The 22090-nt window shown below is 42.9% G+C and overlaps 3 protein-coding genes across 5 annotated transcripts in view; 2 read left to right on the top strand and 1 right to left on the bottom strand.

Moving 5' to 3' along the window:
• Positions 1–3018: 3018 nt before the first annotated feature.
• On the top strand, positions 3019–12122 carry LOC129858839 (clusterin-like protein 1). The gene is made up of 9 exons (XM_055928079.1): positions 3019–3366; positions 4357–4489; positions 6167–6315; positions 8540–8710; positions 8842–9298; positions 9940–10074; positions 11192–11406; positions 11542–11712; positions 11876–12122. Exons 2-9 carry the CDS (start codon positions 4387–4389, stop codon positions 11879–11881), a joined length of 1407 nt encoding a protein of 468 aa, XP_055784054.1. The 5' UTR covers positions 3019–3366; positions 4357–4386; the 3' UTR covers positions 11882–12122.
• A 260-nt stretch (positions 12123–12382) lies between these two features.
• On the top strand, positions 12383–15774 carry tyms (thymidylate synthetase). The gene is made up of 7 exons (XM_055929126.1): positions 12383–12703; positions 12910–12983; positions 14322–14496; positions 14600–14701; positions 14838–15013; positions 15142–15213; positions 15516–15774. Exons 1-7 carry the CDS (start codon positions 12481–12483, stop codon positions 15651–15653), a joined length of 960 nt encoding a protein of 319 aa, XP_055785101.1. The 5' UTR covers positions 12383–12480; the 3' UTR covers positions 15654–15774.
• A 1687-nt stretch (positions 15775–17461) lies between these two features.
• Positions 17462–22090, bottom strand: part of LOC129859390 (tyrosine-protein kinase yes) — a 42679-nt gene continuing 38050 nt past the window's right edge. For all 3 annotated transcript variants that reach the window (XM_055929125.1, XM_055929123.1, XM_055929124.1), the window contains exons 11-12: positions 20808–20939; positions 17462–19847 (exon numbers count right to left, since the gene is read on the bottom strand). In XM_055929125.1, the coding sequence (XP_055785100.1) occupies positions 19639–19847; positions 20808–20939 (341 nt within the window). In that variant the 3' untranslated portion in view covers positions 17462–19638. The remainder of the gene's footprint in view (positions 19848–20807; positions 20940–22090) is intronic.

Genomic DNA, 22090 nt, shown 5'->3' with positions numbered 1-22090 from the left:
TTAAGAAGTCACATAAAAAGTTGCATGGACTCTGTCTACAATGATGTTTACATGATTTTGAATGACTACCTCATCTATGTACCCCACACATACAATTATCTGTAAGGTCCCTCAGTTCAGCAGTGAATTTAAAAAACAGATTCAACCACAAAGACCAGGGAGGTTTTCAAATGCCTCGCAAAGAAGGGCACCTATTGGTAGATTGGTAAAAAAAATGCAGACATTGAATATCCCTTTGAGCATGGTGAAGTTATTAATTACACGTTGGATGGTGTATCAATACACCCAGTCACTACAAAGATACAATAATAATATTCCAAAATATGCATCCTGTTTGCTATTTGGCACTAAAATAAAACATTATGTCCTGAAAACAAAACATGATGTTTGGGGCAAATCCAACACAGCACATGCTGGTGGCTGCATCATGTTATGGGTATGCTTGTCATCAGCAAGTTCTATGTGTTTTTTAGGATAAAAAGGAACGTAATAGAGCCAAGCACAGGAAAAATCTTTGAGGAAAACCTGGTTCAGTCTGCTTTCCAACAGACACCGTGAGACAAATTCACCTTTCAGCAAGAAAATAACCTAACACAGAAGGCCAAATATACACTGGAATTGCTTACCAATATGACATTGAATGTTCCTGAGTGGCCTAGTTACAGTTCTGACTTAAATCGGCTTAAAAATCTATGGCAAGACTTGGATTACAGGCAACATCCGTACTGAGCTAAAGGGTAGAGATGCCAGAGTGGGACTTTAATCCGGATGCTTATAAGAAATCCCGCTATGCCCTCCGACGAACCATCAAGCAGGCAAAGTGTCATTACACGACTAAGATTGAATCTTACTACACCGGCTCCGATGCTTGTCAGATGTGGCAGGGCTTACAAACTATTACGGACTACAAAGGGAAGCACAGCCGTGTGGTGCCCAGTGACACGAGCCTACCAGATGAGCTAAATAACTTCTGTGCTCGCTTCGAGGCAAGCAACACTGATGCATGCATGAGAGTATCAGCTGTTCCAGAAGGCTGTGTGAACACACTCTCCATAGCCAATGTGAGTAAGACTTTAAACAGGTCAACGTTCACAAGGCTGCGGGGCCAGATGGATTACTAGGATGTGAACTCAGAGCATGCGCTGACCAACTGGCAAATGTCTTCACTGGCATTTTCAACCTGTCCCTGACTGAGTCTGTAATACCAACATGTTTCAAGCAGACCACCATAGTCCATGTGCCCAAGAACACCAAGGTAACCTGCCTAAATGACTACCGACCCGTAGCACTCACATCTGTAGCTACAGATGACGCAATCTCTATTGCCCTCCACACTGCCCTTTCCCACCTGGACAAAAGGAACACCTACGTGAGAATGCTATTCATTGACTACAACTTAGTGTTCAACACCATAGTGGCCTCAAAGCCCATCACTAAGCTAAGGACCCTGGGACTAAACACCTCCCTCTGCAACTGGATCCTGGACTTCCTGATGGGCCGTCCCCCTGGTGGTAAGGGTAGGTAACAACACATCTGCCACGCTGATCCTTAACACAGGGGACTCTCAGGGGTGCGTGCTCAGTCCCCTCCTGTACTCCCAGTTCACCTGTTCACATCCTAACTGGTTGCATCACCGCCTGGTACGGCAACTGCTCAGCCTCCGACCGCAAGGCACTACATAGGGTAGTGCGTACGGCCCAGTACATCACTGGGGCCAAGCTTCCTGCCATCCAGGACCTCTAAACCAGGCGGTGTTAGAGAAAGAAAAAAATTGTAATTGCCAAAGGCTCCAGCCACCCTAGTCATAGACTGTTCTCTCTGCTACCGCACGGCAAGTGTTACCAGAGCGCCAAGTCTAGGTCCAAAAGGCTTCTTAACAGCTTCTACCCCCAAGCCATAAGACTACTGAACAGCTAATCAAATGGCTAATCAGACTATTTACATTGTCCCCCCATCCCCATTTTTGCGCTGCTGCTAATTTATGTTTATTATCTATGCATGATCACTTTAACTCTACCTACAGTACATGTACATATTACCTCAATTACCTCGACGAACCTGTGCCCCTGCACATTGACTCTGTACCGGTACCCCCTCTATATAGCCTCGCTACTGTTATTTTATTGTTGCTCCTTAATTATTTGTTATTTCAGTTTATTTTAGTAAATACTTTCTTAACACTTATTTTTCTTAAACTGCATTCTTGGTTAAGGGCTTGTAAGTAAGCATTTCACTGTAAGGTTGTATTCGGCACGTGACAAATACGATTTGTTTTTATTTTATTTGAAATGGATGTCTAGCAATGATCAACAACCAACTTGACACAGCTTGAAGAATTTTGTGCAAATATTTTACAATCCAGGTGTGCAAAGCTCTTATATATTTACCCAGAAAGACTCACAGCTGTGATTGCTGCCAAAGGTGATTCTAACATGTATTGACTCAGGGGTGTGAATACTTATGTAAATGAGATACTTCTGTATTTCATTTACAATAAATTTGACAAAAAATTACCAAAACATGTTTTCACTTTGTCATTGTTTTTTTTGTGTAGATGGGTGAATTTAATTCACTTAAAATTCAGGCTTTAACACAACAAAATGTGGAATATGTCAATACAAATGTGTTCCACATTTACCAACCTGCTACCATACAGTTTAGATATTGACTAGTTCTGGAACGTGCACTAATATGATCAGGATGACATAAAAATGGTCAGAAAGTGAAAAGGAAACAGCATTCACACAGACCAATTCACGCAGAAACACACACACACACAGAGCACAGTCATTATCCAATCGTGCAAACTCGAAAGCGGTGTTGCATGCATGGTGGACATTATGGGGCCCGAGGGAAAGGAGGTCTTCGTGCCATGGGGTTCGGGTTTAGAGTTTGGGTCTTTTTGGCATGGAGCCACCGTGAGGCCCTGGGATGTGTATGTGTGTTGGCCATGGCAACCAGATTAGATTAAGAGTAGAGCCGAACATTCAAACTTCAGTGCCAATGTCTGCCATGGGTCGGTCTCTTTCTCTGAAGTGGGAATATGGGGGATTCATGGAGATAGTTTCACTGCGACACGTAGCCTGTGGAGAAAAGGCTCTGAAGTCCTATGGAAAAGATAAGCAGATTGTTTTTTTGTTTTTGTTGATATGTATGCACTGAAACTGTAATCCCTAGTCAGCTGTGCAGGTGAGGTGCGGATGACGGCAGGCTTAATGGTGGATATTGCAAATAGGCTAATTGGATCTAAGATAACTGCTGTCTACAGTCATATAAATAGAACAATCCTTGGGTAATGCGAACGCATCACTCTCGAACGCACGGCGCTACCAAGTCCGCTGCTTCTGTTTTCTCTCGTCTCTCAAGGTAAAAGTAGGTTTGTGCCAATCATCCTATAGCATGTTCCCATCACGTGTTGTAGCTTTGCTTTCTGATTGGTTTCTGGTATGTATTAAGTAAGTAATTAGGCATGTATGTCGGCTACTATGAATGCTGGTATGTAGGATATCTGTTTGTATTGGCAATAACTGATGACTGATATTGTGGTATGAGAAAGGTACAGTGTGTTTTGTAATGTGTTTTGCTGTTGCAGTCTTCTTTTCTACGGATGATATTTTGCTCATACTGAAATAGGGATTATTGTAAGTAGGACGAAAAATCTTTTATGTAGCATTGAGTTGCTATCAGGGTTGGAGTCAATTCCATTTTAATTCCAGTCAATTCAGAAAGTAAAACAAATGTTCCTTATTGAAAAGCATAGAAGAGAATTGGAATTTCATAGTTCTTCCTGAATTGAAACAGAATTGACCCCAACCCAGGTTGCTATTCAGTTTACCATGTATTTTGCCAGCCACTATTCAGTTACTTAATTTGCATTTTAGTGGAGAGAGACAGATTATTTATTTTGTGAAGTTGGACATATATCATTGAAGTATAACCCATCCCTAACATTTGAACAATAAGCATAAATAGTCTATCTAGTTATTGATTGTACCCATCCGTTGCCCTTAATGACTTCGAAATCTTGGCATATTTTCATGACTCCTTTGAATGCTTAAGATATTTGCACCCCCTCGTGGCAGACAACGGAATCCCTACGTCATGTCAGGTGTCTATTCAAATCCTCTTATCTGTGAAGATCAGACAAGATCAAGAATTGTAGATGAATCAATGACCTCCAGGAAGGTTACATAAGAAGAAGTCATCACTCTAAAGCCCAATTCAAAGTCCACAGCCGCAGAGCCACGATAATCCGGCGGCCCATTGTGACATGCCTACGGGCTAGTCAAGAGAGCACGTTTTTCTGTATTGATCTTACTTCAGGTAATAATATTTAACCAATTGGTTGTGTTTCAGAGCTGCACCTGTGAGAGTAAGCCAGTGAAGATGAGAGCACTGCTGATTCTCACCCTCTACATTTCATCTCTTGGGGTCCTGCATTGTGGCCCCGACCCCTCTCCCACAGAACTGAGTGAGGATGTTCTCCAGGGTGAGACCTCTTTTGAGATGTACTATACCACATGCAACTTTCATCGCCTTTATCTAACATATGACGTTTAGCAAACCCTTTTATCCAAAGTGACTTACAGTAGTGCATGAAAACATTTTCATATTCCTTGAACCCACAACCCTGGCATTGCAAGGACCATACTTTACCAGGACTATCGGTGTCACATAATAGCAATCAAATCAAATCAAATATTATTTGTCACATATGCCGAGTACAACAGGTGTAGACCATGAAATGCTTACTTACAAGCACTTAACCAACAATGCAGTTCAAGAAACAGAGTATTTAATAAAGTAAACTAAAGGAAATGTTAACACAATAAAATAACAATAACGAGGCTATATACAGGGGGTACCGGTACCGAGTCAATGTGTGGGGGTACAGGTTAGTCGATGTAATTTGTACATGCAGGTAGGGGTAAAGTGACTATGCATAGATAATAAACAGCGAGTGAAGCAGTGTAAAAACAAAGGGGGTGTCAATGTAAATAGTGTGGGTGGCCATTTGATCAATTATTCAGCAGTCTTATGGCTTGGGGGTAGAAGCTGTTAAGGAGGCTTTTGGACGTAGACTTGGCGCTCTGGTACCGCTTGCCGTGAGGTAGCAGGGAGAACAGTCTATGACTTGGTTGACTGGAGTTTGGGCATTCCTCTGTCACCGCCTAGTATATAGGTCCTGGATGTTAGGTATCTTGGACCCGGTGATGTACTGGGCTGTACGCACTACCCTCTGAAGCGCCTTACGGTCGGATGCCGAGCAGTTGCTATACCAAGCGGTGATGCAACCGTTCAGGATGCTCTCGATGGTGCAGCTGTACAACTTTTTGCAACTTTTTAAGGATCTGGGGAACCATGCCAAATCTTTTCAGTCTGCGAAGGGGGAATAGGCGTTGTCGTGCCCTCTTCACAACTTTCTTGGTGTGTTTGGACCATGATAGTTTGTTGGTGATGTGGATACCAAGGAACTTGAATCTCTCGACCCGTTCCACTACAGCCCTGTCAATGTGAATGGGGGCGTGTTCGGCCCTCCTTTTCCTGTAGTCCACGACTAGGCTGTCTCATTGTTGTCGGTGATCAGGCCTACCACCATTGTGTCGTCAGCAAACTTAATGATGGTGTTGGAGTCATGCTTGGCCACGCAGTCGTGGGTGAACAGGGAGTACAGGAGGGGACTAAGCACGCACCTCTGAGGGGCCTCCGTGTTGAGGATCAGCGTGGCAGATGTGTTGTGGTCTACCCTTACCACCTGGGGGCGGCCTGTCAGGAAGTTTTTGTCCAGGTGGGTGAGGGCAGTGTGGAGTGCGATTGAGATTGCGTCGTCTGTGGATCTGTTGGGGCGTTATGCAAATTGGAGTGGGTCTAGGGTTTCTGGGATGATGGTGTTGATGTGAGCCATGACCAGCCTTTCAAAGCACTTCATGGATACCTACGTGAGTGCTACGTGGCTGTAGTCATTTAGGCAGGTTACCTTCGCTTTCTTGGGCACAGGGATTATGGTGGTCTGCTTGAAACATGTAGGTATTAGAGACTCGGTCAGGGAGAGGTTGAAAATGTCAGTGAATACACTTGCCAGTTGGTCCGCGCATGCTCTGAGTACATGTCCTGGTAATCCGTCTGGCCTTTTTCCAGACATTTTCTCTGTTGGTTCTGGGTCCAGGGCTGTCGAGGGATGGTGAGCGTTATGTTGACGAGGAGATGAAGAGAGCCTTGTTTGGGGTGAAGCGGATGAAGGAGGTGATGGAGAAGAACCAAGAGAAGCATGAACACCTCATGAAGACCCTCAAAGAAAGTAGCGACAAGAGGAAGGTAAGCTATTTCACAGACAAAGCAGTGCACGTGAAATCATCATACCGTAATATATACAGTGCATTCGGAAAGTATTCTGAGCCCTGGATTAAATTGTTTTTTTCCCCTTCCTCAATCCACACACAATACCCCATAATGACAAAGCAAAAACAGGTTTGTAGAACTCTTGTCATATCCAATTGGTAGTTACAGTCTCATCCCATAGCTGCAACTCCCGTACGGACTCGGGAGAGGCGAAGGTCGAGAGCCGTGCGTCCCTCGAAACACAGCCCCGCCAAGCCGCACTGCTTCTTGACACCATGCACGCTTAACACGGAAGCCAGCCGCACCAATGGGTCAGAGGAAACAAAGATGAATGGCGCAAAGTACAGAGAGAATGGGTGAAACTCCCCAAATACAGGTGTGCCAAGCTTGTATCGTTATACCCAAGAAGACTTGAGGCTGTTATCGCTGCCAAAGGTTCTTCAACAAAGTACTGAGTAAAGGGTCTGAATACTTATGTAAATGTGATATTTCAGGGCCTCCCGAGTGGCACAGTGGTCTAAGGCACTGCATCGCAGTGATAGCTGCGTTACTACAGATCCCGCTGTAGTTTTGGTACCCTTCCGCAGATCTGTGCCTCGACACAATCTTGTCTCAGAGTTCTACGGACAATTTCTTCTACCTCATGGCTTGGTTTTTGCTCTGACATGCACTGTCAACTGTGGGACCTTATATAGACAGGTGTGTGCCTTTCCAATTCATGTCCAATCAATTGAATTTTCGACAGGTGGACTCCAATCACGTTCCAAACTTCTTCCATTTAAGAATGATGGAGGCCACTGTGTTCTTGGGGACCTTAAATGCTGCAGATCTAATTTCCCCATACACAGAAACGCATCACACATTTTCTGCCTCGTAAAAAAAAGCTCATACAGAGACCACAAAGCAGACACTGAGTTGTGGATGTGGACTTAGGGAGGGCGTAGAGTACAATTTTTTTTAGCTGTTTTTGCATTGTCATTATGGGGTATTGTGTGTAGATTGATGAAGGGAATTAAAAAAAAAATCTATTTTAGAATAAGGCTCTAACGTAACAACATGTGGAAAAAGTTAAGGGGTCTGAATACTTTCCCGAAGGCACTGTATAAGGTACCATGATAATAACAAATCACAGATTATTATCTGCATATGATTTAGGCAGTGAAAGATAGCACTTGGTTGAACACACCACAGCATTTAAGGCACGAGCCACTTACATTTTACATTTTTTACATTTAAGTCATTTAGCAGACGCTCTTGTCCAGTAACTCTATAAAGCACGTGTACAAATATGTAAGTTATGCTCTTCCCCGAGGACAAGAATGTCCTCCAAGTGAATAAATAACGTCATATCTGATTATATCATCAATAAAATAAATCCCTCTGTAAGAAATTAATCCACAGTGAAAGATTGGAGTCCAAAAATGCATTAATCATCCTGAATCTAACGTATTGTATTGCTATGTATTGCATAGGGTTTAGGGTACCATTTGGGATGCAAACAGGCTCACCATCTTCTACATACTGTACACTGACACCAACGATCTGACTTCCCCATACACAGACACCCATCACATATTTTCTGCCTCATAAAAAAAAAGCTCATACAGAGCAGACAGTGAGTTGTGGATGTGGACCTAAGGAGGGCGTAGAGTACAGCCCAGTCAGGATTAATGGGCTGACTGTAGATTTATGTCTGTGTTCTTCATTCGTTCAAAAGCGAGGGTACTGTGAGCCAGGGCCTAGGAGGACCGCTGAGCTGAAGGGGCCTCAGAACCACATCCTCCTCTTTCTCTCCTCATTGACCACACATTCACCCTACACACTGACAGAGATTAGTGCAGAGGTAACCAGGAAGAAATGGAGAGGGTACAAGGAGCATTAGGCATGGTTATATTAAAATGCAGCACAATACTTTTTCATAGTTTATGATCATTGAAATGTGGTTCCATTAAGTCCGTCCAGTTGATCTTGCCTGTTAATACCTATAAAGAACACCCCAGTTTGCTATTAAATGTACAATTTTGGCTGCATTTTAGTTCCCAATATGGTCTATTCCAGAGTGAAGTTTCCTCTAGGTACAGATCTAGGATCAGCTTCTCCTCTCCCAATCCTAACCTTAACCATTAGTGGGGGGAAATGCAAAACGGACCCAAGATCTGCATCTAAGGGCAACTACACCTTACTCTTTATTTTACTGAAGGGGGCAGTGCAACTGGCCACAGAGGCGGAGCTAAAGCTTCAGAAGGCTGAGGAGCAGTGCCATGATTCGCTAAGGACATCATTTATGGAGTGTCGACCCTGCCTGGAAGACACGTGTAAGACATTTTACACCTCCACCTGCCGAAGAGGCTTCTCCTCCTTCTCTTTCAAAGTAAGGCCTTTATCTCTGCCTTCAAGGCCCCTTACACATCCACGGCTGCATCGACCCATGTCTTATCAAGTAGGCCCAAGATTGGTACAAATTCAGCTCCATTTAGGTATTTGGTTCTCTTCTGCTCACAGGTGGAGGAGTTCTTCAGGAAGTTATCGTCCCAACTGGAAACTCCAGACCAGGTTGTCAATCAGAACCAAGATAACCTGAACCAGACCCAGAACTCAGACGATCCAGATCTGGAGCTGGTGCGGCTGAATGTCTCCTTCAGTCAGATGCAAGGGAAAATGAGCTCCCTGCACAACCGGAGCACAGAGCTGGTCGACACGATGCACCAAGAGTTTGGCCATGGCTTCTGGGTGGCCTTCACCACGAAGCTGAAGCCCAAGCCCCTCTCCCCCACACAGGAGTCCCCTAGTGGGGGCTTCTTCACGGGCATGGGCCGCCTTGGCAGCATGGGCCTAGATGATGTGCTGGAGGAAGTGTATGACTTTGGCCGGGCGGTAGTGGAAGACTTCAGCGATGCAATGACAGATGTCCTGGACGAGATGCAGGAGGCTGTAGATGAGGAGTCTTGGCAGCAGAGAGGTATCCAATGATAATAGCCATTCGATACACATTCAGACTACTGGTAAATTTGATCGTTATCAGATTTGTCAGGAAATACAGTATCTATTTCATATACCATTATATAATGTTGAGATTTCAAGATCTAAGTACTATAGTCAAAGATTGTATAGTATGAAGATGCCTGGAAACTGCTCTGCCAATATAAATCCCAGATTGTGCTTGTAGGCGATGTCATGGCAACGTTGGCTAGCTAAGCTCATGCGCATAAACACGTCATCGTGTCTAGCGGTCATTCTCGCACCGAACTGCTCATGTGCAGGCCGTCAAATTAGAGTTACTCTTTCATCACTTTCATGAGGTTGGAGTAATAACATGTTCTGCTACGTAAGACATTGACTCGAACCTAGTTTGTGCCTTGAGATTTAGAGAAAAAATAACAACCAATGAAGAATTTATCCTTTCTCCCATTGACTTCCCAAACCCCAAACCCCTGATTGGTCTGTCGAGTCTGCTTCGCAAAGCGTTCCCAAAATAATTTCAATGTTGGGCCTCTGGGTTTAGAAACTCTGTGCTGTAGTTATCACATTGTTGTGTCTCTCTAATTTGATACAGCTCTGATTATGTTGTCCTGTGTGCTGTGCCCCTTTCCATAAACACAGAGTCATTCCCTAGCTGGAGCTGGGTCCCAGTTCCATTCCCAGACATGTATCTCTGTAGACAGCTCCGCAGGCAGGCAGCAGAGTGCTGGCAGCTGCAGAGACTGTGCGAGTCCTGTCAGGACACTTTGGTGAAAGGTAAATATTGATGGTCATTATTGAACTCTCATTTAATTCAAATGTTTCCTGTCCTATTGGAACACATGGTTCAAATGACACATTGCGCCCCTTGGGGATTCCCATGAAATGGTGTTCTACAGTCTAGATTCCAGACTTTTATCTTAAGTGTTTGAACCATGTCTGTGTAACAGAGTTGGTCTCGATTTGCAAATCACTAGCTTTTCTAGTGTAATTAGCTAAGACAGGGACAGGTAAGGAAGCCATACTGTTAAGCAAGCACAGTGATGCCTGTTATAGGGGAGAATGGGGTAAGTTGAGCAAAAGGGGTAAGTTGAACTACCCTTGTTTCTAGGAAACCATACACAAAATGTCTAATTTCTCCACATATTTAGGAAGAGGTTGTCAATTCATGGAGTTTGTGAAGGAAGAAACCACATGGGAAAAGTGGTAGCAAGATAGGTCAAAAAACTGATTTTCACCAAGTCTAATTGGGCATGTTAGAGTTTTCATGATGCTTGTATCTAAACCAAAGTAGATCAAGCAGATAATTTAAGATTGTTCTACAGATCAGTTGTGGTCTCTAGAAACTTAAATATGAGGTCCTAAACCTAGCATGAAATTGCTTCCTTGTAACTGTGTGGGCTAATATAGTCAAAATGTTTGCCTTGGGGTAAGTTGAGCCAATGGCAAGTTGAGCAAATTGAAGTGTTTTCTTCTCAGGTGTAACGCAAGGCATTATCGCTGGGATATAAGGTAACAACAGGGCCTGGCCTATATTAAATGTGTTGAAAAAAGTGTTGAAAAAAACACTTCAACCAGTGTTAATAGGTGCTTAAAATTATTAAAAGACAAAAATGCGATTGTGTTGAATTGTGTTTGGGAAAGAAAGATAGACATGGTTTTAAAAGGTAGTGATGATATTACATTTAGTACAGAAAGTAGGCGGCTTAACATACCCTGTCCAGCGGTAATGTTTACATAAATTCTGATTATTTCCAGGGATACACAACATCCTGACATATATGTAGACATCTTTGTTAGAAAGAATACTATATTTCCCTTGACAGAGTGATGCTGAATGTAAGAAATGTCTCAATTTTCCCCACTCTCCCCTATCTGTGTCATGTTCCCCCAGAGTGTCCCAGTGTGAGGGAACTCCACTCTGCGCTGGAGGAGACATACCTGCTGCTCAACACGTCTCGTTTGCAGTATGAGGAGATGCTGCAGGTGGTCCAGAAACACACGGATGACACACACACCTGGCTCAACACCATGGAGGCCAAATATGGCTGGGTGACGCAGCTCACCAATGGCACCCTGGGTCCTCAGTACATCTTCAGTGTGAGCGCGGTAAGTTCACAGTACACACATAAACGGTTGTCCTTATGTACCTCCGATGATGATGATGCTGTTGATGAGGATTTCAGCACTTTAGAAAAAAACTAGTATTATTCTCATGATTACCTTGTTGTTATATGTTTTCAGGTGGTTCTACAGGTGAGGGATAACGGGTTTAAAGGTGACACCAGAGTGGTGTTGAACATCCTGAACTCTCCTTCATTAACCCTCTCCGTCCCAGCAGAGCTAGAGGTGCAGGACTCTGCCTTCATTCAGTATGTGGCCCAAGAGGCCCTGGCCCACTACAAACAGTCAAAGGTAAGTATAAATCTGTAGCTAGGCAAAACGTACATGCCATGATTACAGTACCCACACAATTCCTTAGAATTGAAATGTCTCGTACAGTATGCTATAGGCCCAAGCTAGTTATACATGCCAAAGTAATGGGTTGTATCCTGCATTGTTTCTGATCCTTTCACAGATATGAAGTAATCCGAGGATTTTGCCAGCTGTGCTATTTATAAGCCTCAATTTACCATTGTGTGTCTGTCTACCAGTTCCTTTGGAAGGGAGCATTATGTTTAAGGTTGTATGCAACATTTGGTTGAGCTATGAGCTATACTCTATACACTGTAAGTGATGGAATAAAAAAATGTAAGCAAACATGCTTACATGTTTGATCAACTTTGACATTTTACTGATGATTAAACTGTGACTGTGAACATTTACATTGTTATTTTTATTTATTTATGTTCATACATCACTCGTTTCTGATAAATAAAATGCACAAAGCCACCCCCCCCCCCAAAAAAAAGTGTGTGAAAGTATGAATTTCGCGGCATATAGAGAGGCGGAGATTACATTTTGCGCGTATTTTTCCCAAGCACCCATTGGTCCAGTTGTAAACCAAGAAGCACGCTTGCCCTCGTATTTTACTTGATTGGAGGAATCTTCTATGTAGGCGTGTCTTCGAGGAAAAACTAAATAAACCGGGAAATTTTTAAATTTAACACAGGAGTTGAAGAAATCAACCAGTGCTGTCACTGCAATAATTGTGTCAGTATTTTTTTTTGTTAAACTAACAAAATGCCTGCTACTTCTGACATACACACAGCGGCACCTTGTAACAACGAAGAGCCTAAGAAAGAGGATAGTCAGGTGGGACAAAGTTCGTTCTCTCTCTTCTGTGATGAACGCGGGTATCTGAACCAATGTGAATACATTTTGCAACATGGACATCGAAAGGGAGACCGAACAGGAACGGGGGTCATCTCTGTTTTCGGTTCACAAACAAGATACAGTCTCCGGGGTAAGTCGATTTAACGAATGTTCAGCATGTGTGGGAAGTTGTGCGTAGCCTGTTAAGTCAATGCACGATTTAAAACATTTAATTTTTCCGCAATGGCGGGAATTACACAACCTAAGTTGAACGTTACCTCATTAACTGGCTTTGCATGGGACTTCTGTTCAAATGACTAGCTATTTTCTTTTTTTTTCTTCCGTTTATCATTCCAGATCAGTTTCCTTTGCTGACGACGAAAAGGGTTTTCTGGAAAGGAATTCTCGAAGAACTACTGTGGTTTATCAAAGTAAGAAGGAAGCCATGTCCCCCGAAAGAATGCACCAGTGACCACGTTTACATGTACATCTATCTCGATGTTATTCGGAATACTCAATTATTCTGTTTTTGAGATGGCTAATATTAACACATCCCCTTAACAATAACCCGGAAAAGCTTGTAATTCCGGTTATGTGAAACCAGGATAAAATGCCTAGGATATGCTGCTGTTTAGACGGGGAAACTGGCATGTAAAAAATCTTATTCGGTTTACTGTTTGTCGGGGTCTGCGCAGGCTCGGTTGCATAAATCGTGCCATCGTCACACAACACCCTAGCCTGCAAACACCCATGATTCAAACGTCATCCCACAACACCATAATAGACTGTTGGCAGTCTGGTGACGTTTCCATCTGATTGTCAAACAAATCACTTCAAACAGTACATGTGCAGTTAGATCCACCATAAAAATTCCATTTATTATTCTGATATTCCATACTGGATCTTAATGCATATTGGCTACTTTCACCCCCAATAATTAACTACATTTGTTAGGCCATTTTGCTTGTGAACTATAGTTAAATACATGCAGCTTAACTTCTGTCATAACTTGTTGCCCTAGAAGACTAGTGCTCACCAAAACAATGTCAGGCATCGATAGAATGAATGTATTAATCTAGTTAGCACCGGGGAAGTTGTCGTTTTCGTTTAGGAACCGGGAGAAAACGCAATGACTCCAAAACAGTGGGAAGATTGGGCCTGTGTAAAATGTCCAATGCCATCGGTTTTAAGGAAATTAAAAGCTGAGAACAATGAAGTACGTTTCTGATAGGACTTCAGTTCGTCGGATGCATGTTTTATGTGGTTGAAATACTGTCTGTGTGCATAAGTGTCGAAGATACCACTTTACATGCCCTTTTGCATTTTCTCGACATGCTGAAAAATATTATTTCTCCACTCCTGTTGCTGAGAAAAGAATAATTTGTTGTATCCGTTATTCTGCAAGAGTTAATATTATATTACCCTACATGTGAAAGGTTATAGGCCTACAGCCAGTGTCCATACTTCAGTTTTCTGTTCCATTTTACCCATATGAAATTCAATTAGGAATATTCTGTTTATTCACGGATACTCGTGAACGGGATATCAAATGTGCATGTAAATAGCTATTCCTGAATAAGATCTTAAGTGAGATATGAGCTACTATCCGGAATACTGTGTGCATGTAAACGTGGTCACTGTTATAATGCATTGAATTTAATGTGCCAGTGCCTATACACACTTGCATACTATTTCCACTAGATGGTGCGCCATACCAATACATCGGGCAGAGAAGTTGACAGATCTTGTTCTGTGCGTGTGCGCTTTAGGGCTCAACAAATGCCAAGGAGCTCACAGAGAAAGGGGTGAAGATCTGGGATGCAAATGGATCGAGACAGTTCCTGGACAAAATGGGGTTTACAGACCGGGAGGAGGGAGACTTGGGGCCCGTGTATGGTTTCCAGTGGCGGCACTATGGTGCAGAATACAGCGACATGCACAAAGGTACATCACACTGATATGGTGTTGTAGGATTATGTTGAGCGTTTCAATCCAACCAATTTGAACTGTAGTGCTTAATTCTCTTGCATAATGCTTCACTTTATAGATTACACAGGAGAAGGTGTGGACCAACTACAGAAGGTTATTGACACTATCAAGACTAATCCAGAAGACAGGAGAATCATCATGTGTGCATGGAACCCCAAGGGTATTTGCCTAGAATATTCCATTCTGGTTTCGCAGAGGCCTAGATACCACATTTGCTGTAATGACTTCACTGTTTATTCCACACTTAAGTCAGTGTTGGTTTGTATCGCTCACACCCGCTCCTGTGCTGTTCTCAGACCTGCCCCAGATGGCGCTGCCCCCGTGCCATGCCCTGTGCCAGTTCTATGTCATTGACGGGGAGTTGTCGTGCCAGCTGTACCAGCGCTCGGGGGACATGGGCTTGGGGGTCCCCTTCAACATCGCCAGCTACGCCCTCCTCACCTACATGATTGCACACATCACAGGACTCAAGGTGGGCCAGACACTGGTTTAAACTCCCTACTCTCAACACCTCCCTTCCTTTGACTCAAAGAAAGGATGATTTTTTTAACCTTTTAATAAGAAGTGTAGTAAAGAGATTTCTTGCCTTTTTCCCTTTAGCCTGGGGACTTTGTGCACACTCTGGGAGATGCTCACATCTACAGCAACCACATCGAACCCATCAAAGTGCAGGTAGGTTCATGACCGGTACAGCAACACGGGCAACTTTGGCATTGAGATATACACTGCAGTGACATGTGTGTAATGCTATGGCCAATGAGACGTATACATGCATACAGTACCAGTCAAAAGTTTGGACACACCTAGTCATTCAAGGGTTTTTCTTTATTTTTACTATTTTCTACAGTAATAATATTGTGCGCTGATGTTGTCCGTCATCGGATGACTCCCATTTTTAAGAACCATTGTCTCAATCCATAGTTTTCGGACACATTGTCTGGCCGCAGCCTAAACGTGATGACTCTCCCTTACAGCTCCAGAGAGAGATTCGGCCCTTCCCCAAGCTGAAGCTCCTCCGGACAGTTGAGAAAATAGATGACTTCCGTGCAGAAGACTTTGAGATTGTTGACTACAAACCCCACCCCACCATCAAAATGCAGATGGCAGTTTAAATGGGCTTCAATTAACTAATATGGGTGGATGTTCTTTTTAATCAATTTAAATATTCAGGTGCTGTTGCCTTTTTTTTTATTCAATTGTGTGATTTTTGTAAATAAAGAATTTATACATTTAGTTGACTTGTTAGTTGGCACAGACCTTGGAAACATGTTCTATATTAAACAATTTTATTGAGGCAGAACATTAGAGTAACATCCCATTCTAGATTAAGACTAAATGGAATCAACTCTATATTTTGTGCAATGAAGACTGGCACTTTCTTTGCTTAGTTAAAAATAAACTTAACTGCCTCTGCTTCCTTAAACCAAAGTTTCAAGAACTTTGTAGTTGGTAATGAAACGAGTACTTAATGACTTGCCGTGGATCATGTGATTGCACCGTAGACGGTAATCTTTAAAGGCTTTAACAGTGAGTGCAAGCTCGGTTTGGTCTGAGTATTTGAGCTGCCATCCTTAAGGGCCAGGGGTGCATCGCAATAAGCTAACGTGGTTTTCATCCTTCCCTCGGTGCCGATAAGATATCGAGACGTATTCCCCAGTGCTTCGGGGAATACCTTTGCAAAGATTCTAAAAACATGTTTTCACTGTCATTATGGGGTATTGTGTGTGTAGATGGGTGAGTGAGAAATTGATTTAATCCATTTTGAATTCAGGCTGCATCAACAGAATGTGGAATAAGTCAAGGGGTGTGAATAGTTTCTGAAGGCACTTGCAAATTTATTAAACTAAAACAGCCTACTGGAGAGAGCATTGGGCCAGTAACTGAAAGGTTGCTAGATCAAATCTACAAGCTGACAAGGTAAAAATATGTTCTGCCCCTGAACAACGCAGTTAACTCATTGTAAATAAGAATTTGTTCTTAACTGACTTGCCTAGTGAAATTAAAAAAATGGTTTGTGGTGGAGTGGCTGTGTGTAGAACTCAGAGTACAGTTTGAAGGGACAAAAGTGAACGTTAGGGATTCATTTGAAAACAGTAGATAGTATTATCCTCAGACTAGCAGGTAGGTTGACATTGGGACAACTAGCGTCAGCCTGCATTTGTTCTAGTTGTGCCTATTAAATACAAAGCCAGCCTGTATTGTCTTGACACATATTACCACAAGATGACGCTGTGGATAACATGTATTTGTTGGTTACAGAAAGCCAACCAATTATAATACTCAATGTATTGAAATGGTGAAGTTTGTGGATCAAGAATCTGACCAATTTGTGCCCCTGCCCACAGTAAAAGTCAATCCATATCCTCGCATTCCTTGATAAGTTTCGATGACAACATAGGCGACAGTAGTCCAGGTTGGTGATGAAAGACGCAAATGTAATATTGCATTGTGTAATAGTTAGAACTACTGGTGGTTGGTACCTTATGTATAACATTTTACGTGAAGCAAGCGCAGCAGCAATTCATAACTTCTGTCTGCAACTTCTGCAAGAAATCAGTCATTACATTGATGCACGTACCATTTTGTCTTAATTAACAATGTTGCTCAAAATACGTTTGAAATCGGACATCGCCGACTGTCAATTTGATAATATTTGTAATTGTATTTTTTGAACGGGGAAGTAGCCTTGTGTACTATCGCAATTTCAACAGGGAGTCCCGCCCACTGCGACTGGTTGAAATGCCTCTTCGCCTAGCAATAATGTGATTGTCACATGACTTCATGCATAGTGGCTGCAATGTAACTGACAAAAATCAATTCATGCCAAGAATATGAATCCTTCTGACAGCTCGAGATTCGTAAAATGTTGTCCGTATTAAACTAATGAATCTAACGAATTCAATACAGAATACCACACAAATTAGAATCTGATTTTTTTTTATTTTCCAACTGTACAAATTCCACAGATTAGTATCTAAACCATCATTTATCTTTCCCCCAACGTTATAATAACTCGCGTTCTAGTCTTTGCTGTCCTTTTTATAAAATCAGGATTTTGTACAAAGCCCTTTTTTAAAACCCCAGTTGACCAATCTATGTTCTGCCCATCTGTGTAAGTATGCATAATCAAATGTAACACTTAACGGATGAGTTTAAAGAAAAACAAGAGCCAAATGACCCCTGTGGATGCGACATGACGCATTAAAATGACCTTCCTCCATTTTGCGGTCTTAAAATATAACTAACCGTTCACTGGTTCTGACTAATGTATTAAAGGAAGACTCAGCGATATGATGTAGGTGCACAAAATAAACAGCATAGTGGGTCAAATTCCGCAAAAACTAAGAGCTTTGAAGCGCGAGGCTAAACTCCCCCAATGTTTTGGTCCCGTACCTACCACGCTCTAACAGCGTGAAGGGAACCCTTGCGCATATACTGTATGTGACTGAGGGAGCGAAGGCTTGCATCTCGCTCATCGTAATATCTGCGGTGCTGCTCGTGGCAACGTCATTTTGCTGAGTCTACCTTTAAAAACAAAAATGTCTGAATAAAAACGTATCCTCTTTGTATCTAGGCTGAAACTGTTGACTGAATGAAATCCGTTCACACTATAAAATCACATGTAGTCAAAATAAAAAACAGTTTTCAGGTGCTTTGGCAATATTTTCCCATAAAGGTGAAATGGTTTCCTTTTCGAGCATCCTCAGGTCTGAAAATAGAACACGTGATGAGTCTAGTAAATGACTTATCCATGTAAGTGAAAGAGAAGGCCAAATCCTTTTTAACATAATTGTGTACAAGTTTTTGCTGGCATGCAACTGCCAAATCAGATGGTTGCAACCATAAATTCTAATTCTGGTCCTAGATGTGTTAGTTTATACTAGCTCCATTCAATATCCTGTTGCGTAGTGCTATGACATGTGCAGAGACAATCTGAGTTGGCATGTAGCTTAGTGATCTACAGGGCTGTCGGCATTGCCAGGTGAGAGCTGAATATTCTCCTATCTCACAGTGATACATTGCTCCGGGGTGAAGTTTCCCTTAGATACAGATCTAGGATCAGCTTCCACTCCTGTAATCCTCACCTAAAGAATTTGTAGGGAAAATGCTAAACTGACTCCAGATCAGAGTACAAGGGAAACAAGGTTTAGTCATACTCTGTAGTGATCTTTAAAGAGGTAATGTAACTTGGCATGGCAACAGTCTGTCTTGGACACATAACAGGATGGACTTAGTGTTGTAGAAATGTCCTGTATGTTATTGAAGGACTCGAGGGCTTCACATGAACCTAGAACCATTTCCATGATATGAATAATTCTTAGTTTATATAGAATAAAATCAACTAATAGAAATAAAATAGAAAATGAGCAGACAAGACGGACCCACGCAACTGTCCCTAATCCGCGCCACTCAAGTCAATCATTCAGAAAAACATGAATGTAGAAAGAAAAGCATTTTCCAGTTGAACTGATGAACACAGAACTGAATTCTCATTTGAAATATTCCCACAGTACTTGCCTTCGAGTTTACACAGGCAGCCCAATTCTGATCGTATTTTCACTAATTGGTCTTTTACCCAATCAGATCAGCTCTGAAAAAGATTTTAAAAGATCTGATACGATTAGTGGAAAAATGATCAGAATTGGGCTGCCTATCTGTAAACGCAGCCTTACAGTACATCCTTCTCTCTTGTCCTCCATTTTGAAGAGCTCTCATTCCGAGAGCATCTACCTGATGGGCTTTCTCGTGCCATTTTCATGGTGCAACAAATTTGTTAAAACAACTAACACAGTTGAATGATTGGTCACTTTGAAAATGAACATGATCATTGAGGACAAAAAAAAGGATAAAAAATAGTAAATTCATACAAACTAAGACTGGATGTAGTACCTGAAAAAAAAAATAAAAAAAAAATAAAGATCATCAGCAATAGCAGTGGTTTGTGCAACTTGATAACCAAGCTTCCAGTTGGCTTTTCTGAAGCACATTATTCATAGAATTACGTCTCCATGCGTCTGTATCCAAGTCTGCTCCTCCTGGGTGGAGAGATACATTGCACGGTGAAGTGGTCCAGGGCTGCGCTGCGGCCAGGCCTGACTATAGGTTATCCCCAGGCTGGTATTGTGGCTCCGTGGCTGTGAAGTAGTCCTCCAGGAAGGACTGGATGTACTCGAAGGTGGGCCTCTCGTCAGGGTCCTTCTTCCAGCACAGCTTCATCATCTCGTGGAGGGACTCTGGGCAGCCCTGGGGGCAGGGCATACGGTACCCCCGCTCCACCTGCTCCAGGACCTCCCTGTTCACCATGCCTGGGTGGAGAGAGAATAAGACAACGAGAGAAAGAGAGACAGGGGGGGGGGGGGGGGGGGGGGGGGGTCAGTCTGTTTAGTGCCCATTACATTAACAGTGCAGTAAACCATGCGAGGCAAGTCACAATAAAAATCAAGATTATCCACAACAAAACAAGGTCTGTGATCTATTTCCATTGTCACAGTCACGAGATGGCGGTGCATTGTGAAATCGCCCAATTACTCCATTAGACTATTACACCCCCACCAAAAAAAGCATAAATAAAAAAAGGGGGCCTGAAGGCTAGTGCGTGTGTGTCAGCGTTTCACAGCACTCGTCAGCCTCTCTCCCCTGAGCCCGATCAGTCTGGGACAGATGGTTATAAACAAGAGTGGTGTTCAATCTCCAGACCCCACCAGATGGTCTTCTCTAACCTCAGTCAGTGTTTACCCCGTAGAGACAAAAACAGCCATCACAACAGTGTCACCGCCGGCCCACTTCCTAGGACAGTATTAACTAGTCTAGGCTATAAAGACTTCCTTGTTTACATTGTGCTGGCACTACTCCTCCTGGTTACACAAGACTCCTACTTCCCTGGCTTTGGAGATCACACAATTGACAAATCCTAACCAGATTAAACAGCCTCAGACTGCCATTGTTGTTATGGGATTTGCATTCCAAATGGCATTGTAATCCCTACATAGTGCCCACTCCCTGTGAGCCCTGGTCAAAAGAAGTGCACTATATAGGACAGGGGTATTCAACTCTTACCCTACGAGGTCCGGAGCCTGCTCGTTTTCTGTAATACCTGATAATTAATTGCACCCACCTGGTGTCCTGGGTCTAAGTTAGTCCCTGATTGGAGGGGAACAATGAAAGAACACAGTGGAACTGGCTTGGAGGTCCAGAGTTGAGTTTGAGGGATATAGGGAATAGGGGGCCCATGTGGGACTCAAACATTGTTTTGTCTGTGTTCTCACCTGGGTAGGGCACCCTGCCCTTAGTGACCAGTTCAGTAAGTAAGATGCCGAAGGACCAGCCGTCTGACTTGATGGTGAAGCGGCCGTACAGGGCGGCCTCAGGAGCCGTCCACTTGATGGGGAACTTGGCCCCTACAAACCAGGAGCAGGAGGGGAAGAGATGGGCAGAGACAAAGAAGAGAGGGGAGAGAGAGGGAGAGACCGAGAGAGAGAAAGAAGAGAGACAGATCATTAACTTCCACTAGGTGTCATTATGGAGCCTAGAGTCATAATAGAACCACTGAGAATTGACCCATATCAAAGTTCATGTTTCAGTCAGCCATGACAATTACACTACTGACCTCTGGAACAAAAAAAAAATCATTTTTTTTTCTTTAAAGGATCATACTTGATTTTTTAAAAATGGTTTAAGTCAGATCTAATTGCAAAGGAAACTGATTGAACTAAGATACTACATTGTCAATAAAGACAGATTCTTGTGGGCGAATTGCAGGGTCAAAAAAAGTCACATTCCAAAAGGTTTAAGACTAGTGTTGAGTGGGAAAAAGAGTTATTGTCAGGGACGCCTGTTTCTCTGCTCAAACCATTGGTCTTAAATGGTTAAGCAGCAGGCAGCTTGAGAGTCAGAGTTTACTCACCGCAACTAATCAGAGTAAATTTGAGCATCTGCTTTCCGCTATTAGCTGAACTTACCATGGTAGGAAACCACAGGGTTTACTCTACGCCAGTGACCTCACACTTCCGTCCCCCCCCCCCCCCCTCTTCCCCCACCCCATATACATCTCAAATGACTGTGACATTAAGCCGTGTCCCCGTAATCTCTCCTTTTTGCTGAAGTGTGCACTCGTTGACTACTACCCACAAATGTAAAAGCATTGTAGTGGTGTAGGCATGGGGTAGATGAAGGTTCCATATATTAATAGTATATTCATAATAACACAATAATATACAAGTCATTTCAAATCCATGACGGGAGGTGAACAAGTAAGGAACACGTCGGGAGAAAGGAGATTATTGGGATGCAACCATAGAGTTCTAAGCCCCTGTCTGTCTGTCTCAGGACCTAGCTGTTACCAACGTTAGGCCAGTAACCGTAAGGTCGCTGGTTCAAATCCCAGAGCCGGCAAAGGTGGAAAAATCTGCCGTTCTGCCCTTGAGCAAGGCAGTTCATCCCAAACAACAACTGTTCCCCGGGCTCCTCTCTGATTCAGAGAGGGGTTGTGTTAAATGCGGAAGACACATTTAGGGTTGAAAGCATTCAATTGTGCAACTGGCTAGGTATC

This window comes from Salvelinus fontinalis, chromosome 7 (assembly GCF_029448725.1).
Source record: "Salvelinus fontinalis isolate EN_2023a chromosome 7, ASM2944872v1, whole genome shotgun sequence".
In the NCBI taxonomy this organism is placed as follows: domain Eukaryota; kingdom Metazoa; phylum Chordata; class Actinopteri; order Salmoniformes; family Salmonidae; genus Salvelinus; species Salvelinus fontinalis.
The sequence above is the reverse complement of the archived record's forward strand: the minus strand, read 5'-3'. Positions and strand labels throughout refer to the sequence as shown.

Bases quoted from the DNA above. Each gene is read 5' to 3' on its own strand.
- tyms (XM_055929126.1), top strand. From the start codon at position 12,481: ATGCCTGCTACTTCTGACATACACACAGCGGCACCTTGTAACAACGAA. The intron at 12,704-12,909 runs GTAAGTCGATTT...TTATCATTCCAG, and splicing joins AACAAGATACAGTCTCCGGG to ATCAGTTTCCTTTGCTGACG. The intron at 14,497-14,599 runs GTACATCACACT...TTCACTTTATAG, and splicing joins ATACAGCGACATGCACAAAG to ATTACACAGGAGAAGGTGTG.
- LOC129858839 (XM_055928079.1), top strand. From the start codon at position 4,387: ATGAGAGCACTGCTGATTCTCACCCTCTACATTTCATCTCTTGGGGTC. The intron at 8,711-8,841 runs GTAAGGCCTTTA...TTCTGCTCACAG, and splicing joins TCTCCTCCTTCTCTTTCAAA to GTGGAGGAGTTCTTCAGGAA. The intron at 11,407-11,541 runs GTAAGTTCACAG...ATATGTTTTCAG, and splicing joins ACATCTTCAGTGTGAGCGCG to GTGGTTCTACAGGTGAGGGA.